At 39.0% G+C, this 14861-nt stretch overlaps 1 protein-coding gene across 1 annotated transcript in view; it reads right to left on the reverse strand.

Moving 5' to 3' along the window:
* Nucleotides 1-2331: 2331 nt before the first annotated feature.
* Nucleotides 2332-14861, reverse strand: part of PLXNB2 (plexin B2) — a 144432-nt gene continuing 131902 nt past the window's right edge. The window contains exons 26-38 of the mRNA XM_075274165.1: nucleotides 14532-14710; nucleotides 12849-12915; nucleotides 12391-12537; nucleotides 11513-11669; nucleotides 9487-9587; nucleotides 9246-9330; nucleotides 8557-8711; nucleotides 8309-8469; nucleotides 6845-6992; nucleotides 5988-6052; nucleotides 5318-5393; nucleotides 3835-3909; nucleotides 2332-3459 (exon numbers count right to left, since the gene is read on the reverse strand). Coding sequence (XP_075130266.1) covers nucleotides 3355-3459; nucleotides 3835-3909; nucleotides 5318-5393; nucleotides 5988-6052; nucleotides 6845-6992; nucleotides 8309-8469; nucleotides 8557-8711; nucleotides 9246-9330; nucleotides 9487-9587; nucleotides 11513-11669; nucleotides 12391-12537; nucleotides 12849-12915; nucleotides 14532-14710 — 1521 coding nt within the window. The 3' untranslated portion in view covers nucleotides 2332-3354. The remainder of the gene's footprint in view (nucleotides 3460-3834; nucleotides 3910-5317; nucleotides 5394-5987; nucleotides 6053-6844; nucleotides 6993-8308; nucleotides 8470-8556; nucleotides 8712-9245; nucleotides 9331-9486; nucleotides 9588-11512; nucleotides 11670-12390; nucleotides 12538-12848; nucleotides 12916-14531; nucleotides 14711-14861) is intronic.

Consider the following 14861-nt stretch of genomic DNA (forward strand, 5'->3'; position numbering starts at 1 on the left):
CAAGGGTTCAAGTGCACCCTCGGCTCTCCTACATCAGAGCCGAGGGTGCGCTTGAACCCTTGTGCAGCCTCGGCTCTGCTACATCAGAGCCGAGGGTGCGCTTGAACCCTTGTGCACACTCTGCTTCATCAAGCTAATAGAATGCATTGGCCAGCACTGATTGGCCAGAGTACGGAATTCGGCCAATCAGCGCTGGCCAATGCATCCCTATGGGAAAAAGTTTATCTCACAAAAATCACAATTACACACCCGATAGAGCCCCAAAAAGTTATTTTTAATAACATTCCCCCCTAAATAAAGGTTATCCCTAGCTATCCCTGCCTGTACAGCTATCCCTGTCTCATAGTCACAAAGTTCACATTCTCATATGACCCGGATTTGAAATCCACTATTCGTCTAAAATGGAGGTCACCTGATTTCGGCAGCCAATGACTTTTTCCAATTTTTTTCAATGCCCCCAGTGTCGTAGTTCCTGTCCCACCTCCCCTGCGCTGTTATTGGTGCAAAAAAGGCGCCAGGGAAGGTGGGAGGGGAATCGAATTTTGGCGCACTTTACCACGTGGTGTTCGATTCGATTCGAACATGGCGAACACCCTGATATCCGATCGAACATGTGTTCGATAGAACACTGTTCGCTCATCTCTAATCACTATCTGTATAAAAAAAATTCTATATCCTCCAATTTCCACTCTGGCTACCAAGTACAAAACATAAAGAAAGATATAGTCATATTTTTTTTTACATTTGAGTGAATGCAGAGGTACACCCAAGAGAGAAGGCTCAATCTGTACCTGTCATTTAATGTCTGTTGCTCTCATCCAATATTCAATAGACATTGAATAATGGTAGACAGTACAAACTTTAACTAGTCAGTACCAGATTTATTAAATGATCTAGTGCTGAAAGGTCAATCTGGTGCTTCTTTAGAGTGCCTAGCTACCACCTTTTTACCTCAGCTAGCTTACTTTAAAAAAAAAAAAAAAAAAAAAAAAACACCTTAAATTTACACTACACTTTATACACGGAGTCACATATTAAGGATTGAATGTATACCTGTAGATTAAAGGGAGTCTGTCATCAGTAAATTTGTTTTAAAACCAATTACAATACTTTGCAGGCGATTCTACAGTTTACAAATTGTTCTCTGTTATTCAACTTTGGAGCCCCAATTTCAGGTAAATCACAACTTTATTCATATGCAAATGTTGGAAAAGTGCTTTGGGGTGAGCCATAGCTAGTCTGTTTGGGCCTCAGCTCTTTATTCTTGGGCAAAGCACTTTCCCCTAATTTACATATGTATGAAACAACTTACATGGAAAAGGAGCTCCAAAACTGTAGAATCGCCTCTACAAGGTACTACAGTTAGGTTTATAATAAAACAAACAAACATGGTGGAAGAAAATGCCCCCACCCTCGTCACAATTTCAGTCTTTTTCTGCTCTGGACTAGAACTGACAGCAGTGTGAATGAAGCCTAAGAGCGTGTGTAACTCCAGTCTATGGGCTGTAACAATTGTTTTCTGGATCTCATGATCGGTGAGGGTTCCAGAAGTCAGACCTCCATTGTCATAAACTTATTATCTCTCGATAGGTGATACATTTTGTTTATGGGAAAACCCCTTAAGCTAAGGCCCCACTGGGCGGAAACATTCTTTGGCATTGCGGAAACGCAGCAGGGAAAAACGCCGCGTTTTACAGTACCAGCATAGTGAATGCAATTTTGTCTAATCCTAGCCCCACATTGCCGAAAAAAAACGCTGCGGAAAAAGCTGCATTTTTCAAAAACACAGCATGTCAATTATAGTTGAGTTTTTCACTCCATAGATTTCTATGGAGAGTGTGAAAATTGCAGTAAAAACGCAGCATGATAAATGTGTTGCGGAAACTCTGCAGAAACGCTGTGGAAAAGCATCAAAATCCGCAGACAAAAACTCACTGTTTTGCTTGGTTGAGGCTAAGACAAAATGAAGGCAAAAACACAATGAAAAACTCAACAGAAAACTCATATGAATTTCTGCAGCACAAAACTGAAAAATGCAATGAAAAATGCATGTACATGCACGTTTTTTCCGCGACGGAAAACGCAGCGATTTCTCTGCGGTTTTTTACACTGCGTTTTTGCCCAGTGGGGCCTTAGCCTTATGATGATTATAGAACTACTAGAAGCAGATCATGTATACAGATAGTCAAGGTGGGCATTCATTTTGGCTGAAGAAATTTCTCATTTAAAGGAACCCGTTTTGCTGTAATGTCTGATCTAGGGGGCCTTTACCGTATATAAAAAGTGACGGCACTTACAAGTGTTTCTCTTGTCCTAGAGTATCTTCTTCATGTCTCACCTGTAGCAGACTGACAAATATGCATCCATACAAGGTAAGCAATGTAACTAGAGGCTACATTATTACTAAAGGGATGTAAGACTCTTTATTGGGTACTGAAATGTACAATCAGATGCTGGTTGTGGTCTAACATCACATATAGCAGTTTACATTCCTAATGTAGATACAATGAAAAGGTGCTTTTTGGATTAGCTACCAGATGAAGATGTGAAATTCCGGTAACAATTTAATACATGATAAACATATTAAAACTTTACATAGTAATTATGTCAACGTGTACGTCATTGACAGACAATTAATTACATTTGGTCACAGAAAAAAAAAATCAGTGACATAAATAAAATTTTCTATATTCTTTACAAAATCATGTATCTTCAGTCGTTCATTAACTGGTACATGTAAGGCACATTAGAATGTATATTTATATAAAATAAATTTCAGAATATTAAAATAAACCAAAAAAAAAAACAAAAACAAAAAAAACACCTCAATTCAGTTTGTGCTTGCTATTGGCAGCGTTGAGAACTCCATTAAAAGCTGGGTAGCAATACACTGCATTGCATGATCCCTTATGGCACTTTGTGGAGAATGGAAATATTGTCAACAATTCACATTACTTGTCCAGTTGTTGAAACAGAAAATGTGAGGGAAACATAGGACTAACTGTGTTCTAATGTGCTGAAATGATTGCTTGGCATATGTATTGCTTTACTATAAATGACATCACAAATTAAGTATGTTTGCATAATGAGTTTAAAATCGTCAACGCTATTGCCAGCATTGTGGAATTACATTGGCTAGAAAATAAACGCCCCTCCCCATACACAACACAGGTTTCATTTGAGGCATAATTTACAGTAAAAACATGTCTTTCCTTTTCAGCTTTTCATACTGTGCACGACAAATAGGTCGAATTAAAAAAAGGCAAAAAGGGCGGTTCAAAAATATAACACTCTGTTCCTTAGGAAGAAAAAAAAGTCTTCATTTCCACACTTCTTTTTCTCCCGCCATCACAATCAAAGGTCAGTGACTTTATTCTCTAATGCAGCGGCTATTTGCTGTAACCGGATTGCTAACTGCATGCGCTGGGCACTGGGATCCTCTTCTAGAGCGTTTATTATCTACAACACATAGAAACCAGTGGTTAAATGCAATCCTTCCTTACCTAGAATTATCTACTGCATATTATATAGCCTAAAGCCTACCGCCAGTTATTAACAACTTTACAGAAATGAAGTGTGCAGGTGAATGAGAAACTTTCTGATACATCTTATTAAAGAAAAATGTTTCTTTCTCCACTTTTCAAGTTGAGTTATTTCCTATATACAAATCTATGAAGAAGGGAGGAGGAGGCTGCTGGAAAAGACACTTCAATTCTTGCTACTATTACACTTTGCTCCCATGAGAGAGACCTCTTGATACTGCTGATGTCTCCCAGATAAGACAGAAAACTGAAATCCGACATATAAAAAGTTATCATGAATATCAGCACTTACCTCATCATAATATTTCTTTGTATACTGATAGAGCTGGTGTAGTGCTACCATTGTGTTTAATGATTCTGTATGTGCCTATGGAGAACAGACTAAACTATTAGTATTGGGGAAGGGAAACATAGCACAAATAATACATTTACTAAAAATCTCTCTAGATATTAAGACCAAGAGACATTTCATTTTATAGCCCATGCAGAGTTTTAAGTATACTTAATAGACTGCACCAAATAGTTCTAATCCGTACATCCGTAGTCAAAATGAAATACAATGTGAAGGGCACTGGCTTCCGGATCACATTAATACATTGTATTAATGGCGCTTGTTACTGGTTTACGCTAGGTTCACACCTGCGTTCATGTCTCCGTTCTATGGTTTCCGTCTTCTGCATGTCCGACTGTGTCCGGATTATAAAACCCGGTTTTGCGGCGGAGAGCGCAAAACGCTCACCGCCGCTCACGGCCAGACAGCTTTCTCACCCATTCAAATGAATGGGTGAGAAAGTCTCCTGCAGGCTTCTGTCTCCTGCATCTGTTTTATGCAGGAAACGGAAACCTGCAATAAGGACAGATGAACGCTGATGTGAACGAGCCCTTAGGCTGCATTCACATCACATTATTTACATCCGTTTAGCAAATTCATTTAATGTCTGCAAAAACTTGTCTACAAATGGATGTCCCATTATTCCTACAAGTGTTACCACCTTATAAGAACAAACACAGTTGGACTGTGGAAATAAAGTCAACCTCAAACTTTGCCCAGACATCACGATGTAAGACAGAAGTTGTACAAAGTCGTCCAGGTTAAACTTTTATATATATTAGGCAATGGAAGGTTTAAAAAAAAAAAAAAAAAAAAAAAGCCCAATACTCAAATGGTCCACGATGTTCCTGGATCTCTCACACTTGACGGCTGAGGCTAATAAACAGCCTCAGCAAAGGACACAGGACGTCACTACCTATGACTGCTGATTGGTCTCAGGAGTCACGTGACCACTAAGGCCAATGAGGGACCTAAGTAAAAGGACCAGAAACATCACAGTGCAGCGGGAACTTGCACTACAAGAAAACTTCAGAGCAGCAGGACTGGACCGCGCTGAGATACTCTCCTGTCACTGGTGCTTCAGTGTATGTTTTTTTTTTTTTTTTGCTTCCACCTTCTCTGGCCAAGTGTAATCTTTTATTTAGTTTTTTTTTTTTTTTTTTTTTTTTTCAAAGTGGACAATCTCTTTAATATACATCCTCCCTTTGTCACTTCCCCTTTTTGTCAATTGTCATTGTTTGACTCTCCTTCATCTGGCCTGGTAGGAGCCATGTTGAAAGAGCAATAAAAAAATATTTAAAAGAAAAAACCCAGCAAATTGTAACAATCCAAGTCTATTCCTTCTGCCACCACAACTGTATTCTGTAGATCACAATACTAACACAATGTAGATGAATATACCTATCAAATGTGATTTCTAAAATGTATTATGAATTAAACATACCCTTGAAATTTCTGCTAAGTGTGTATTCATGTCCTGGTCACTAACTTGTACCATCTGACGGATTCCTTTGTAATAGCTGTAGATTTAAGGAAAATAAAAGAGAAAAAAAAGTGTTGATTTTAATAATAACAATAAAAGTGTCAGCAAAATCCTGTAGATTTAAAACAAAACAAAACATTGTACTGACTTGGGCTCTTGTAGTACTCTGGACCATCAAGCAATGCTTAAGGACACTTACCCACTACTCATATGATTGGGGAATGTGTCTGACTACTGGGGGTTCGATCACTGGGTACCTCAGTGTTGAGGAGACCGGGAATAAAAAGTCCCCATAAAGCCACACAGAGCGCCATTACGCTTACATTGCTGACAAAGACACTCCATTCACTTCAAAAAGGTAAGCCAGGACTATAATCTCCAGCATAGCAGTGAATGGAGCACCGGTCACAAAATTACACTGGTGCTGCATTCAAAAGGAGGCTTTTCATCGTTGCTGGAGGCCCCCAGTTATCGGGCACTTATTCCATTTACCTGATTGAAGAGACTGCCTGCCTGCCTTTGGGTGAAACCTTACTTTTAGGTTTTCATTGAGGTGTGCTTTGAATTACAAAAAGGAATAAAAAAAAATTAAATATTTTTTTTTTTTTTTTTTTTTTTTATAACAACTTACTCTTCCACCATTTTCTTGTATGTTGAAATCTCCTTTGCATAGAGCAACTTGTTGCTGGGGGATTCCTGAAGAAATTAAAATCAGAGTATAGTAAATACACAGCACGTCTACCACACAAACCCATTTCACTCCTATAGCACACACCATACCATACTCATCCTGACTGCTGGAAAGGTTACTAGAATTTACCAGGATTATGGTTATTGGTTTTAGGTGGAATCAAATTTTATTGAGTTTTTTTAAACGGAACAAAACAGTAATAAGACATAACTTGCAGGGAAAAGCAAATAAAAACCATGTCGTGAGGATATTTATTGGTTTTAGTCTTCCAATGTTACCTTTAAAACATTTATTAGATTTTCTAACAATCCTGCTACCATTGGGGACAACCCCGTTTACTATGTGGCTGCTGTGCTGATCAGGTGCAGAGGGAAGGTCTCTAATGCCCCTCTTAAAAACTACTGTTCTATTTGGTGATACAGGGAGTTTTATAGTTGTACGCATCAACTGTCTTTATGGATGGATGCTTATAGGCTATAATATATACACCTAAAATATATAGGGGCAAAGAGTACTTTTGGCAAAATCCATTTTTTTGCAATGCAGTGTTGTAAGCAGACCTTACATTTGTGCAAACTGTCAGCGCTGTACAAAACAGCCCCAAAACCACGCTTAGACAAGCTGTCATCTGTAACATGCACTGCATGGTCCTGTCACTGGCGTTGTAACTTGCTTCAGTCTTTCTGACAGAACAGTGATTCTACTTGCATGCACAGTAAACATGACATATCTTTTTTCGGATTCTCATAACCTGGAGAGATGAGGGAATTGGATTATCAATAAGTCAGTTCACTTACTCTGCTCAGTTTGTGTTCCGTCCTGCTGCAAGCATCCATAAAAGTCTGTGCAATGACTGACAAGGAAGCATCTACTACTTGATGTACATGAACATCAAATATGAAGTGAGGGTTCTTCAATATGTTAACCCAAAACCGTAGTGATAAACTGCAAGTAAACGTTACATCATTAGCAGCTAAATAGAGGATTTGTGTTTTCTGTATATTGCTCTTAAAAAACATTAAATCCCGTTTGTAATATGTCTCCATGCATCAGAACCTCCCCACAGAAAACTAGCCATGTTACCTACAGGAACCACAGTCTATGATATGTTATTCTCTCTGCGCTATAGTGATAAAAATGCAATTTTCACTATATCTGCTGTTCCAGAAAATGATGTGACCTATTTTCCCACAATGTGAAGAGTGATGTGACTGGTTGCTATGGGCCCAAATGTAATTACCCTGAAATTTAGCAGAATTGAAAAAAAGGTATTATGAGGACCTGTAACGTTAAGCATTTAGAACTCCACAGAAAAGTGAAAAAGAAATATTTTGAACCAATTACTCAACAACCTCTTTAAGAAGAATGTCCCACTTTAAACACAATATAATGCCTCACAGTAGTCCCTCCACACAGTATAATGACCCCTAGTGACCCTTCCACACACCATAGCGGCCCAAAGGGTTTTTTGGCACGAATTTTGGGGGCTTGCCACCAACAAACCATTATTATACTTTGGGGTCTTTTCAGATCACAGAGTATAATGAGCAGAGGCCCAGGTGAGGAAACATTGTGCAATATAAAGTTAACATTAACAATACTTTTACTGCACACAGAATGCTGTAAAAGCAAAACTCAAAAGACAATGGTGGAATTACATGGGAATTTTTCCCGCTTTCCGTGTGCTAATAATGCATTATATGGAAATGCTTTATATGATAAAACTTGTTATGGAAGGCAGGGAGAATAAAATATAAGATGTCAACATTATGCTGGGTCTAGCATAGCAGAAAGTCAGTTGCAAATAGCTTGTGCAATTACCAAAACCAACAAAAATAATATATTAAACAGGACCTGGTTAAAATTAGTAGAAATTCTTGGTTAAAGGATATCTGGAGGTCCCTTCCTATATTTTGGATAGTAGGAAATAAAACGATGACCTGTATTACCAGTGTCACTTCATTGTGCTGTGAACTGCTCAAATAATACTACACAAAGCACGGACATTGACCACTCAGATAATCTGGTCATGTAAAGCCTACCTCATAGCACTACACAGCACCCAAAAACTACCACAATTATCCCACTCAGACTGCTTGAGATGACCAAGTCATGGTGACCCAGAGCATTTAGTCTTTTTTTTGCATATACTGTAATCTGTTGTTGTATAAAAGATACTGATCTTTTATGGGGTACAGTAGTATTACTAATCACATACTTTATTCACATGGCATAACCGCCTTTTCCTTGTGATGCCATACCTGTTTGTTTTCCATATGTGAACTGTATCTTCATCTTTGATTTCATATTTCTCGGCTTGCTCATCCAAAAAGTCAAAGAAATATTTGACAGCTGGAGGTACCACTTGATTTGAATTAAGGACACTATGAAAGAAATTATCTACAAATTGCTGGAGCGTACCCTAGGTAAAAATAATAATAATAGCACAATTAACAACCTATCAACAAATACTAGAATATTCTGTGACAAACAGCAAATGCAACTTTACCTTGACCGACAGAAGCCTTGTCAAATAGATTTCAGTTATGGCCTTTGTCTGATCTTTCCCCTTCATACTTCCTCTTTTGGATTTACCTTCATCAACTTCATCTGCTGGACGTACAAGATGCCATACTTTGTTTTCATCCTCTAGAAGTGCATGCCCTATGTAATGAGAGAACGTAATTTACAAGATGTTTATAATACGGTTTAGAAACACTGGCAGAAAATTGGTTTTGCTATTACTTATATAGCAGCAACTTAATTTCCATAGTCTGTCCTGAATGTCGAACAGGAGGGAATGGGTGTTAGCTTCCTCATCCTGCCATAATCTTTGTTGCCGTTTCCTCACCTCTCTACAACCTTTGGTTCCACCAGAAGGGAAAGCCAGACCTAAACTGTGAGCTCTTATAGATGTGTGGATGGTATATACACCGAACACAACAGGTTGGGGTGCTTATGCTTTTGATGAAGGGCTTTAGACATCCTTCTTTCCAGGTGGCATGCTAAGATTTTGTATTGCACTTACATGACAAAAACAATACCTAGACCTTTTAATAGAAGAAAAGGCAAAACGATTCAGAGAATGGGAATTTGGTTATTACCACAATAACCATTGAGAAGCACATAGATCTAAATACTGCTGTTCTAGCAATGTGACACTTCAGATCAAGGGAACAGAGAGCAGAACAAACATACTTTCTCCTGGGAGGTCTTGGTGATTTTCTTCTTGCTGCTGAGAAATTCCAATTCTTGATAAAATAAGTGTAGCATTATCTCTAACCTGCAAACACAAAACACAATGTTTTGAAATGTCACTAGATGCAATAGCCATGAATCATATACACTAAACTATCTAGGTAAAAAGGAGAGTCCTAAAATATGGTTTTAGTTCTATGCACATAAATCTCAATAGGCATATATAGTAAAGCTTGCTTACATTGTAATGCATTAATGTATTAATCCGTTTCCATCTGCTATCCTTCTGGGATGTTAAATCCAGGTCAGACAGTATTTGTGCTGTTGAACCCGGTCTCCATTCTAAAAGGGAAGGATCAGCACAAGGTTACAACTCACATATATTCTTGTAAATTCATTATATCTTTACACAACTGTAATTGTAAATATTTGGCAAATAAAAATGTACAGAGGGGCATAGGCCAATATAGTTAAGCAGCTTAAGAGTGATGTACTGATACCTGCTTTGACAAAATTGGAAGCTTTGTTATATAGATTAAAAATGTTAAGAAAATTAGCAAACAGTTGTACTAGGCCTGCTTATCTATTTGCTATCCTATAAACAGTTTACCTCAGCAGTACACTGCAGGGAGTAAAGCTGACCTGAGGTAACAGGTTGGATACCATGGCCATCTAGTCCGGAAATGCTAAATCTTATTACTTTTCCAATGACAAACAAGAAGCTAAGGACTAGGTTCACACTTGCCCTGGGCTCTCTCCTGCAGACCCGAATGACATAGCCAGTCTACTAAAAAATTTTTGTTTTATGCAGACCCCATAGACTATTATTATTTATTATTTATATAGCACCATTAATTCCATGGTGCTTTACATTTGGGGGTTACATACAGTACACAAAATATACAGGTAGATATAATACTAACAATGACCGACTGGCACAGTGGGGTAGAGGGCCCTGCCCGCGAGGGCTTACAGTCTATGAGGGAAGAAGGATAGAGACAGAAGGAGAGAGGAGAGGCTGTTCAGATGGCGGTGTGGTGACAGTAGTGTTATTGGAGGTTGTAGGCCTTCCTGAAGCCTGTGATTGTGGGGGTCAGTCTTATGTGTCTTTGTAAGGAGTTCCAGAGTATGGGGGATGCACAGGAGAAATCTTGGAGACAGTTGTGTGAGGAGCGGATGAGAGCAGAGTGGAGTAGGAGGTCATTGGAGGATCTGAGGTTACGTGTGGGCAGGTAACCAAAGATTAGGTCAGAGATATATGGAGCGGACAGGTTGTGGATGGCTTTGTATGTTAAAATTAGTAACTTGAACTCAATACGCTGGGCAATGGGTAGCCAGTGAAGGGATTGGCAGAGGGGAGTGGCCGATAAAGAATGGGGGGGTGAGGTGAGTTAAGCGAGCAGCACAGTTTAAGGTGGACTGGAGGGGGCAAGGGCGTTTGCTGGTAGTCCATGGAGAAGGATGTTACAGTAGTCTAAGTGGCAGTGTCTGGGGTGAGGAGGGAGCGGATTCGATGGATGTTCTTGAGTTGGAGGCGGCAGGAAGTGTTGAGGGTTTGAACATGTGACTTAGATAGGTAGGAGTCCAGGGTTATCCCAAGGCATCAGACCTGTGGGGCAGGGGTAAGTGTGGTTCCGTTAATTTTGATAGATGGGTCAGGTAGAGGGTCTGTACGGGGTGGGGCGAACATGATCAACTCCGTTTTCTCCATGTTGAGTTTGAGAAAGCGTGAGGAGAGAAATGAGGCTACGGCCTCTATAATAGGGTCCGCCGGGTGTCTGTTGGACTTCCACAATTTTCATACTTTGCAGGTGTGTGCCCCTGTTGCAGTGATCTTGCTGCTATTAGTTTCAACACAGATATTCCTGCACAGAATGGCCAGCCTTACAGCTCAGCGTCATCCCTGGGCTGTAAGGTATGCTTCTCTGATAGTACACTTCCATAGTGATTACTTTGAACTCTAAGTGCGATCCATCAGAGAGTTGAGAAATAGCGGTGCTGAAACTAAAGGCACTGATATCTCTGCAACCGAGGCACATACGGCAAAGTTGACAGCTGACTCTCAGCTTTCTAGTGGTGTATAACTACTAATGTCAGAGGACATGAAAGGTCTATAACTAGACCCTACTAATACTCTAAATAATTTACAATGATTGGAGCTTCACAATTTGCAAAAATAAAAGATATCAGAGCTCAGGCACAAAAATAGTTAAATTATACACCACTATATTGATCACCAGACAGCTCACCAAATACCATGTACTCACCTAATGCCAAGGTGTCTGCTTTTGGTCTGTGTGAATATGGAAGGTTTTTATAAACCTGTTCTACTATTTTTTCCTTGACTTGTGTGATTGTGTCACAGTTTAATACTTTCACCGGTACAGGCTCCAAACCTTCATCTTGAACAATGACATTAACAGTCTGCAAAGGAGATTATTATTATTTTAATAATATAAATATTTCTATCTACTTGCAATGATTTTTAAACTTATGCAATACCATTGGTTTCCCCAAATACATTTGGATGACAGCAAATAATGCCATTCTGACTCATAGAGATGTATTTTATTTACTTTTATAGCACAGCACTTTACAGACATGGTCCTTAGGATAGGTCATCAATATTAGATTATTGGGGTGTGACACCTAGCACCCCCACTAATAAGCCACACAGTAAACTGAAGCAGATTGCTCCTTGAACTGTGTACTGGATGTACCATGATAAGGAAGTAGAATTGCCATATCATAGCATAGCCACTACACAGTATACAGAGCCATCTACTTACGACTTTGCACATTGTATAGCTATCAGCTGATTGTTTTGGACCTCAATCGGTCTGTTATTGATAATCCATCCTAAGGAAAGGCCTTTAATATCTGTACTGGGACAACTTTTAAATAGAAAAGCTAGAATTTTAGGGTATTTTTTTACATTTAGTGTGAAAACGTTATTTCATTCTTCAAGTGAAACTTTTCATCAAAATTTCTAGAGCTACACTTACAGCCAGCTCAAGCAATTCTGAAAGATTAGAGATCTAATTCTCCCTGGGGTTATTCACAATGATTGCTTTGGTCAAGAAGTACAAACCCAGTGTGCAGCCTGTGCAATTGTGTCTATTCATTTACAAAAGAGGCCACTTACCAACTGTGTGTATTCGACATCATCCCCCAGTAATCCAGTATCATTCAGGGTATATTTGGCTTTAATTTGCACAGCATCCACAGGGCCCTTCTCCACTTGGTGTTTGATTGCCTTGAAGAGTTTGTATAGATGCTCACCAGCTGTGTCCTGCGTTCCAAATATAAAAAAAAAAAACATGTCCGCTAAATAGATATAGGACTTGCTTTTAATGGCGTTGTTAACATCTGAAATCCCTATCCCCTGTGGAAACTATTCTTTGTTCATGCAAGAGCAGCGGCTGCTTTATGATAGCACAAGTGGAAGTAAAGTCTTTAATATTGCCTCTAAATTGGCAAGGGTAAGCAATATAACAAAACACTAAAGAGCAGCATGCACTCGGGGCTGACATATCTAAATACATTACAAACTGACCTTTTCTACTGGCTGAGTTGTGTAAGGACTACAGAGCCATTACCTACCTTTAGGTACTGATATAAACAAATAGACATCCAGTTTGAAAGCATCCTCTCCACAACAGTTTCTGATCTGCAAAGAAGAGAAACATTGGGATGAACTAATTTGTTCTTTTCACTTTGGTAAAGGTACAAATGTACTGCCATTTTGCTGACAATTGTACCATGACTCAGTCAATGGAGATGTTCAGTGAAAGAAAAGAAAACATTTCAGGCTAAGGCCTCAAGTTGCAGAAATGCCGCTTTTTTGTTGCAGATTTTGTTGCGGTTTTTTTTTTTTTTTTTTTTTTTTTTAGCCAAAGCCAGGAGTGGATTGTACAGAATGTATAAGTATAAGAAACTTCTTATATATTTTCCATTCCTAATGTAGGACATTATGAGCTAAAGTCTTATATAATCAAAGAAAATAAAACAAGTAATATGATCATATAAAATATTAGGGCATATTACTGGGTTATGTAATATCCCTTCTGAATATTGGGGACCCTAGAACTTCTGCTGCATGGCAGTTTTCCCAGGCACTCTAAGGGACGGGCCAGCGTTGTATCTCTCTGCAAAGCAGGAGGCCAGTAGTGTCACTGTGCAAAGAAACATCAAGGATAACCCTGTTCACATTAAAGTTTACCTCTAATTATAAAACGTGAATAGTTTAGGTAACTATAAGAAACTTTGTAATATATCTTATTTTTAGCACATACACAATATAAAATCTACAAAAACAAGTACAACAGACTAACAGAGACCAACTGGAACAGTATAGATAGAGGACTCTGCCCGCAAGGGTTTACAATCTATAAGGGAAGGGTGAAAGAGCCAGTGAGGGGGGTAGAAAATATGCATATTCCCTGTATAGAATCAGTCTCCATGCTCAGTCTCACCATAAAGTCTAAGTAGAGGGAACGTAAGGGGGTGGGGGGAGGGGTTAACTTTGTGCAGTGCCAAGGCCTTTATCTTGAAAGGTTTAGCACTGTAAAAAGAGCTCAGATTAGCAGATACAATTATGTTTGTGTGTTTTCCTGCAGTCTCTTCTTCCCCCTCCCTTCATTTTTAGACTTCTAAGTAAAAAGTAACTCCGCTCAATAAGTGGAGGTTATTAGAGATATGTTTCAAAGTGTCTTGTATTCACTTCTACTATTGATTAATAAAAAGCTGTTTTATTGAATGTAAGCGTTGAAAGGAGTATCCAGCATAAAATTTTATTTATTAATTAGTTCAGAGGAGGGGATAAAATTGAATAGAAATCCATATTCACCTGTCCTGATGCGCCAGCACCTCCCCACATGGTACGGTCCTGCAGCTCAGTTGTTGTCTTCTGGCAAAAGTATCTACCCCACATGACAGCTGAGGCCAATCAGCGGTCTCATGAAGAGAACCAGAGACATCACTGCCTGTGACGTCCCCAATTCCTTTCCTGAAGCCTTTCTTGATTGGCCTAAGCAGTCATGTCTGCTGAGGCCAACCAGCAGCCTCAAGAAGGAATTTGGAATGTCACAACTGGCCAGAAATTCATGAACAAGAAGGCAGCCAACCGAATCGGACCTCCATTGGAGGACACCGGAGCATTGGGGACAAGTATTTTTTTTTTTTTTTTAACTCAGTCATTCTTTGTACCTAATAGTCTGTACAAAGCTGAATAGTTACCTTGGACATATGCACAAAGTAAAAGTTGATAGCTATAGTTTGATTTACCTTCTCAGCATCAATTTGGGATTCTTGGCCACATATTGCTCCATTAGTTCCACAAATAATGTTCGCATGATATCCGTGTAGTACTCCAGCTTTCCGTGCAAGGCAACTGTAAGCAGGGAGGCAAAATAAAGCTTCTCCCTGGCAGAGAAGTCCTTCTGGCTTTCCAAAGTGTGGATAAACTGAAAAACAAAATTATTAATATAATAAAACTATAGTGTGCACCATTTTCTAACATATTGTATATATATTACATACACACACGCATAAAGACATATAATGCACACACTGTAGTAAATTACAAAGGATTGCCTGTAAGGCGACTTAAGATAG

The sequence above is a fragment of the Leptodactylus fuscus genome, chromosome 5 (assembly GCF_031893055.1).
Source record: "Leptodactylus fuscus isolate aLepFus1 chromosome 5, aLepFus1.hap2, whole genome shotgun sequence".
Taxonomy (NCBI): domain Eukaryota; kingdom Metazoa; phylum Chordata; class Amphibia; order Anura; family Leptodactylidae; genus Leptodactylus; species Leptodactylus fuscus.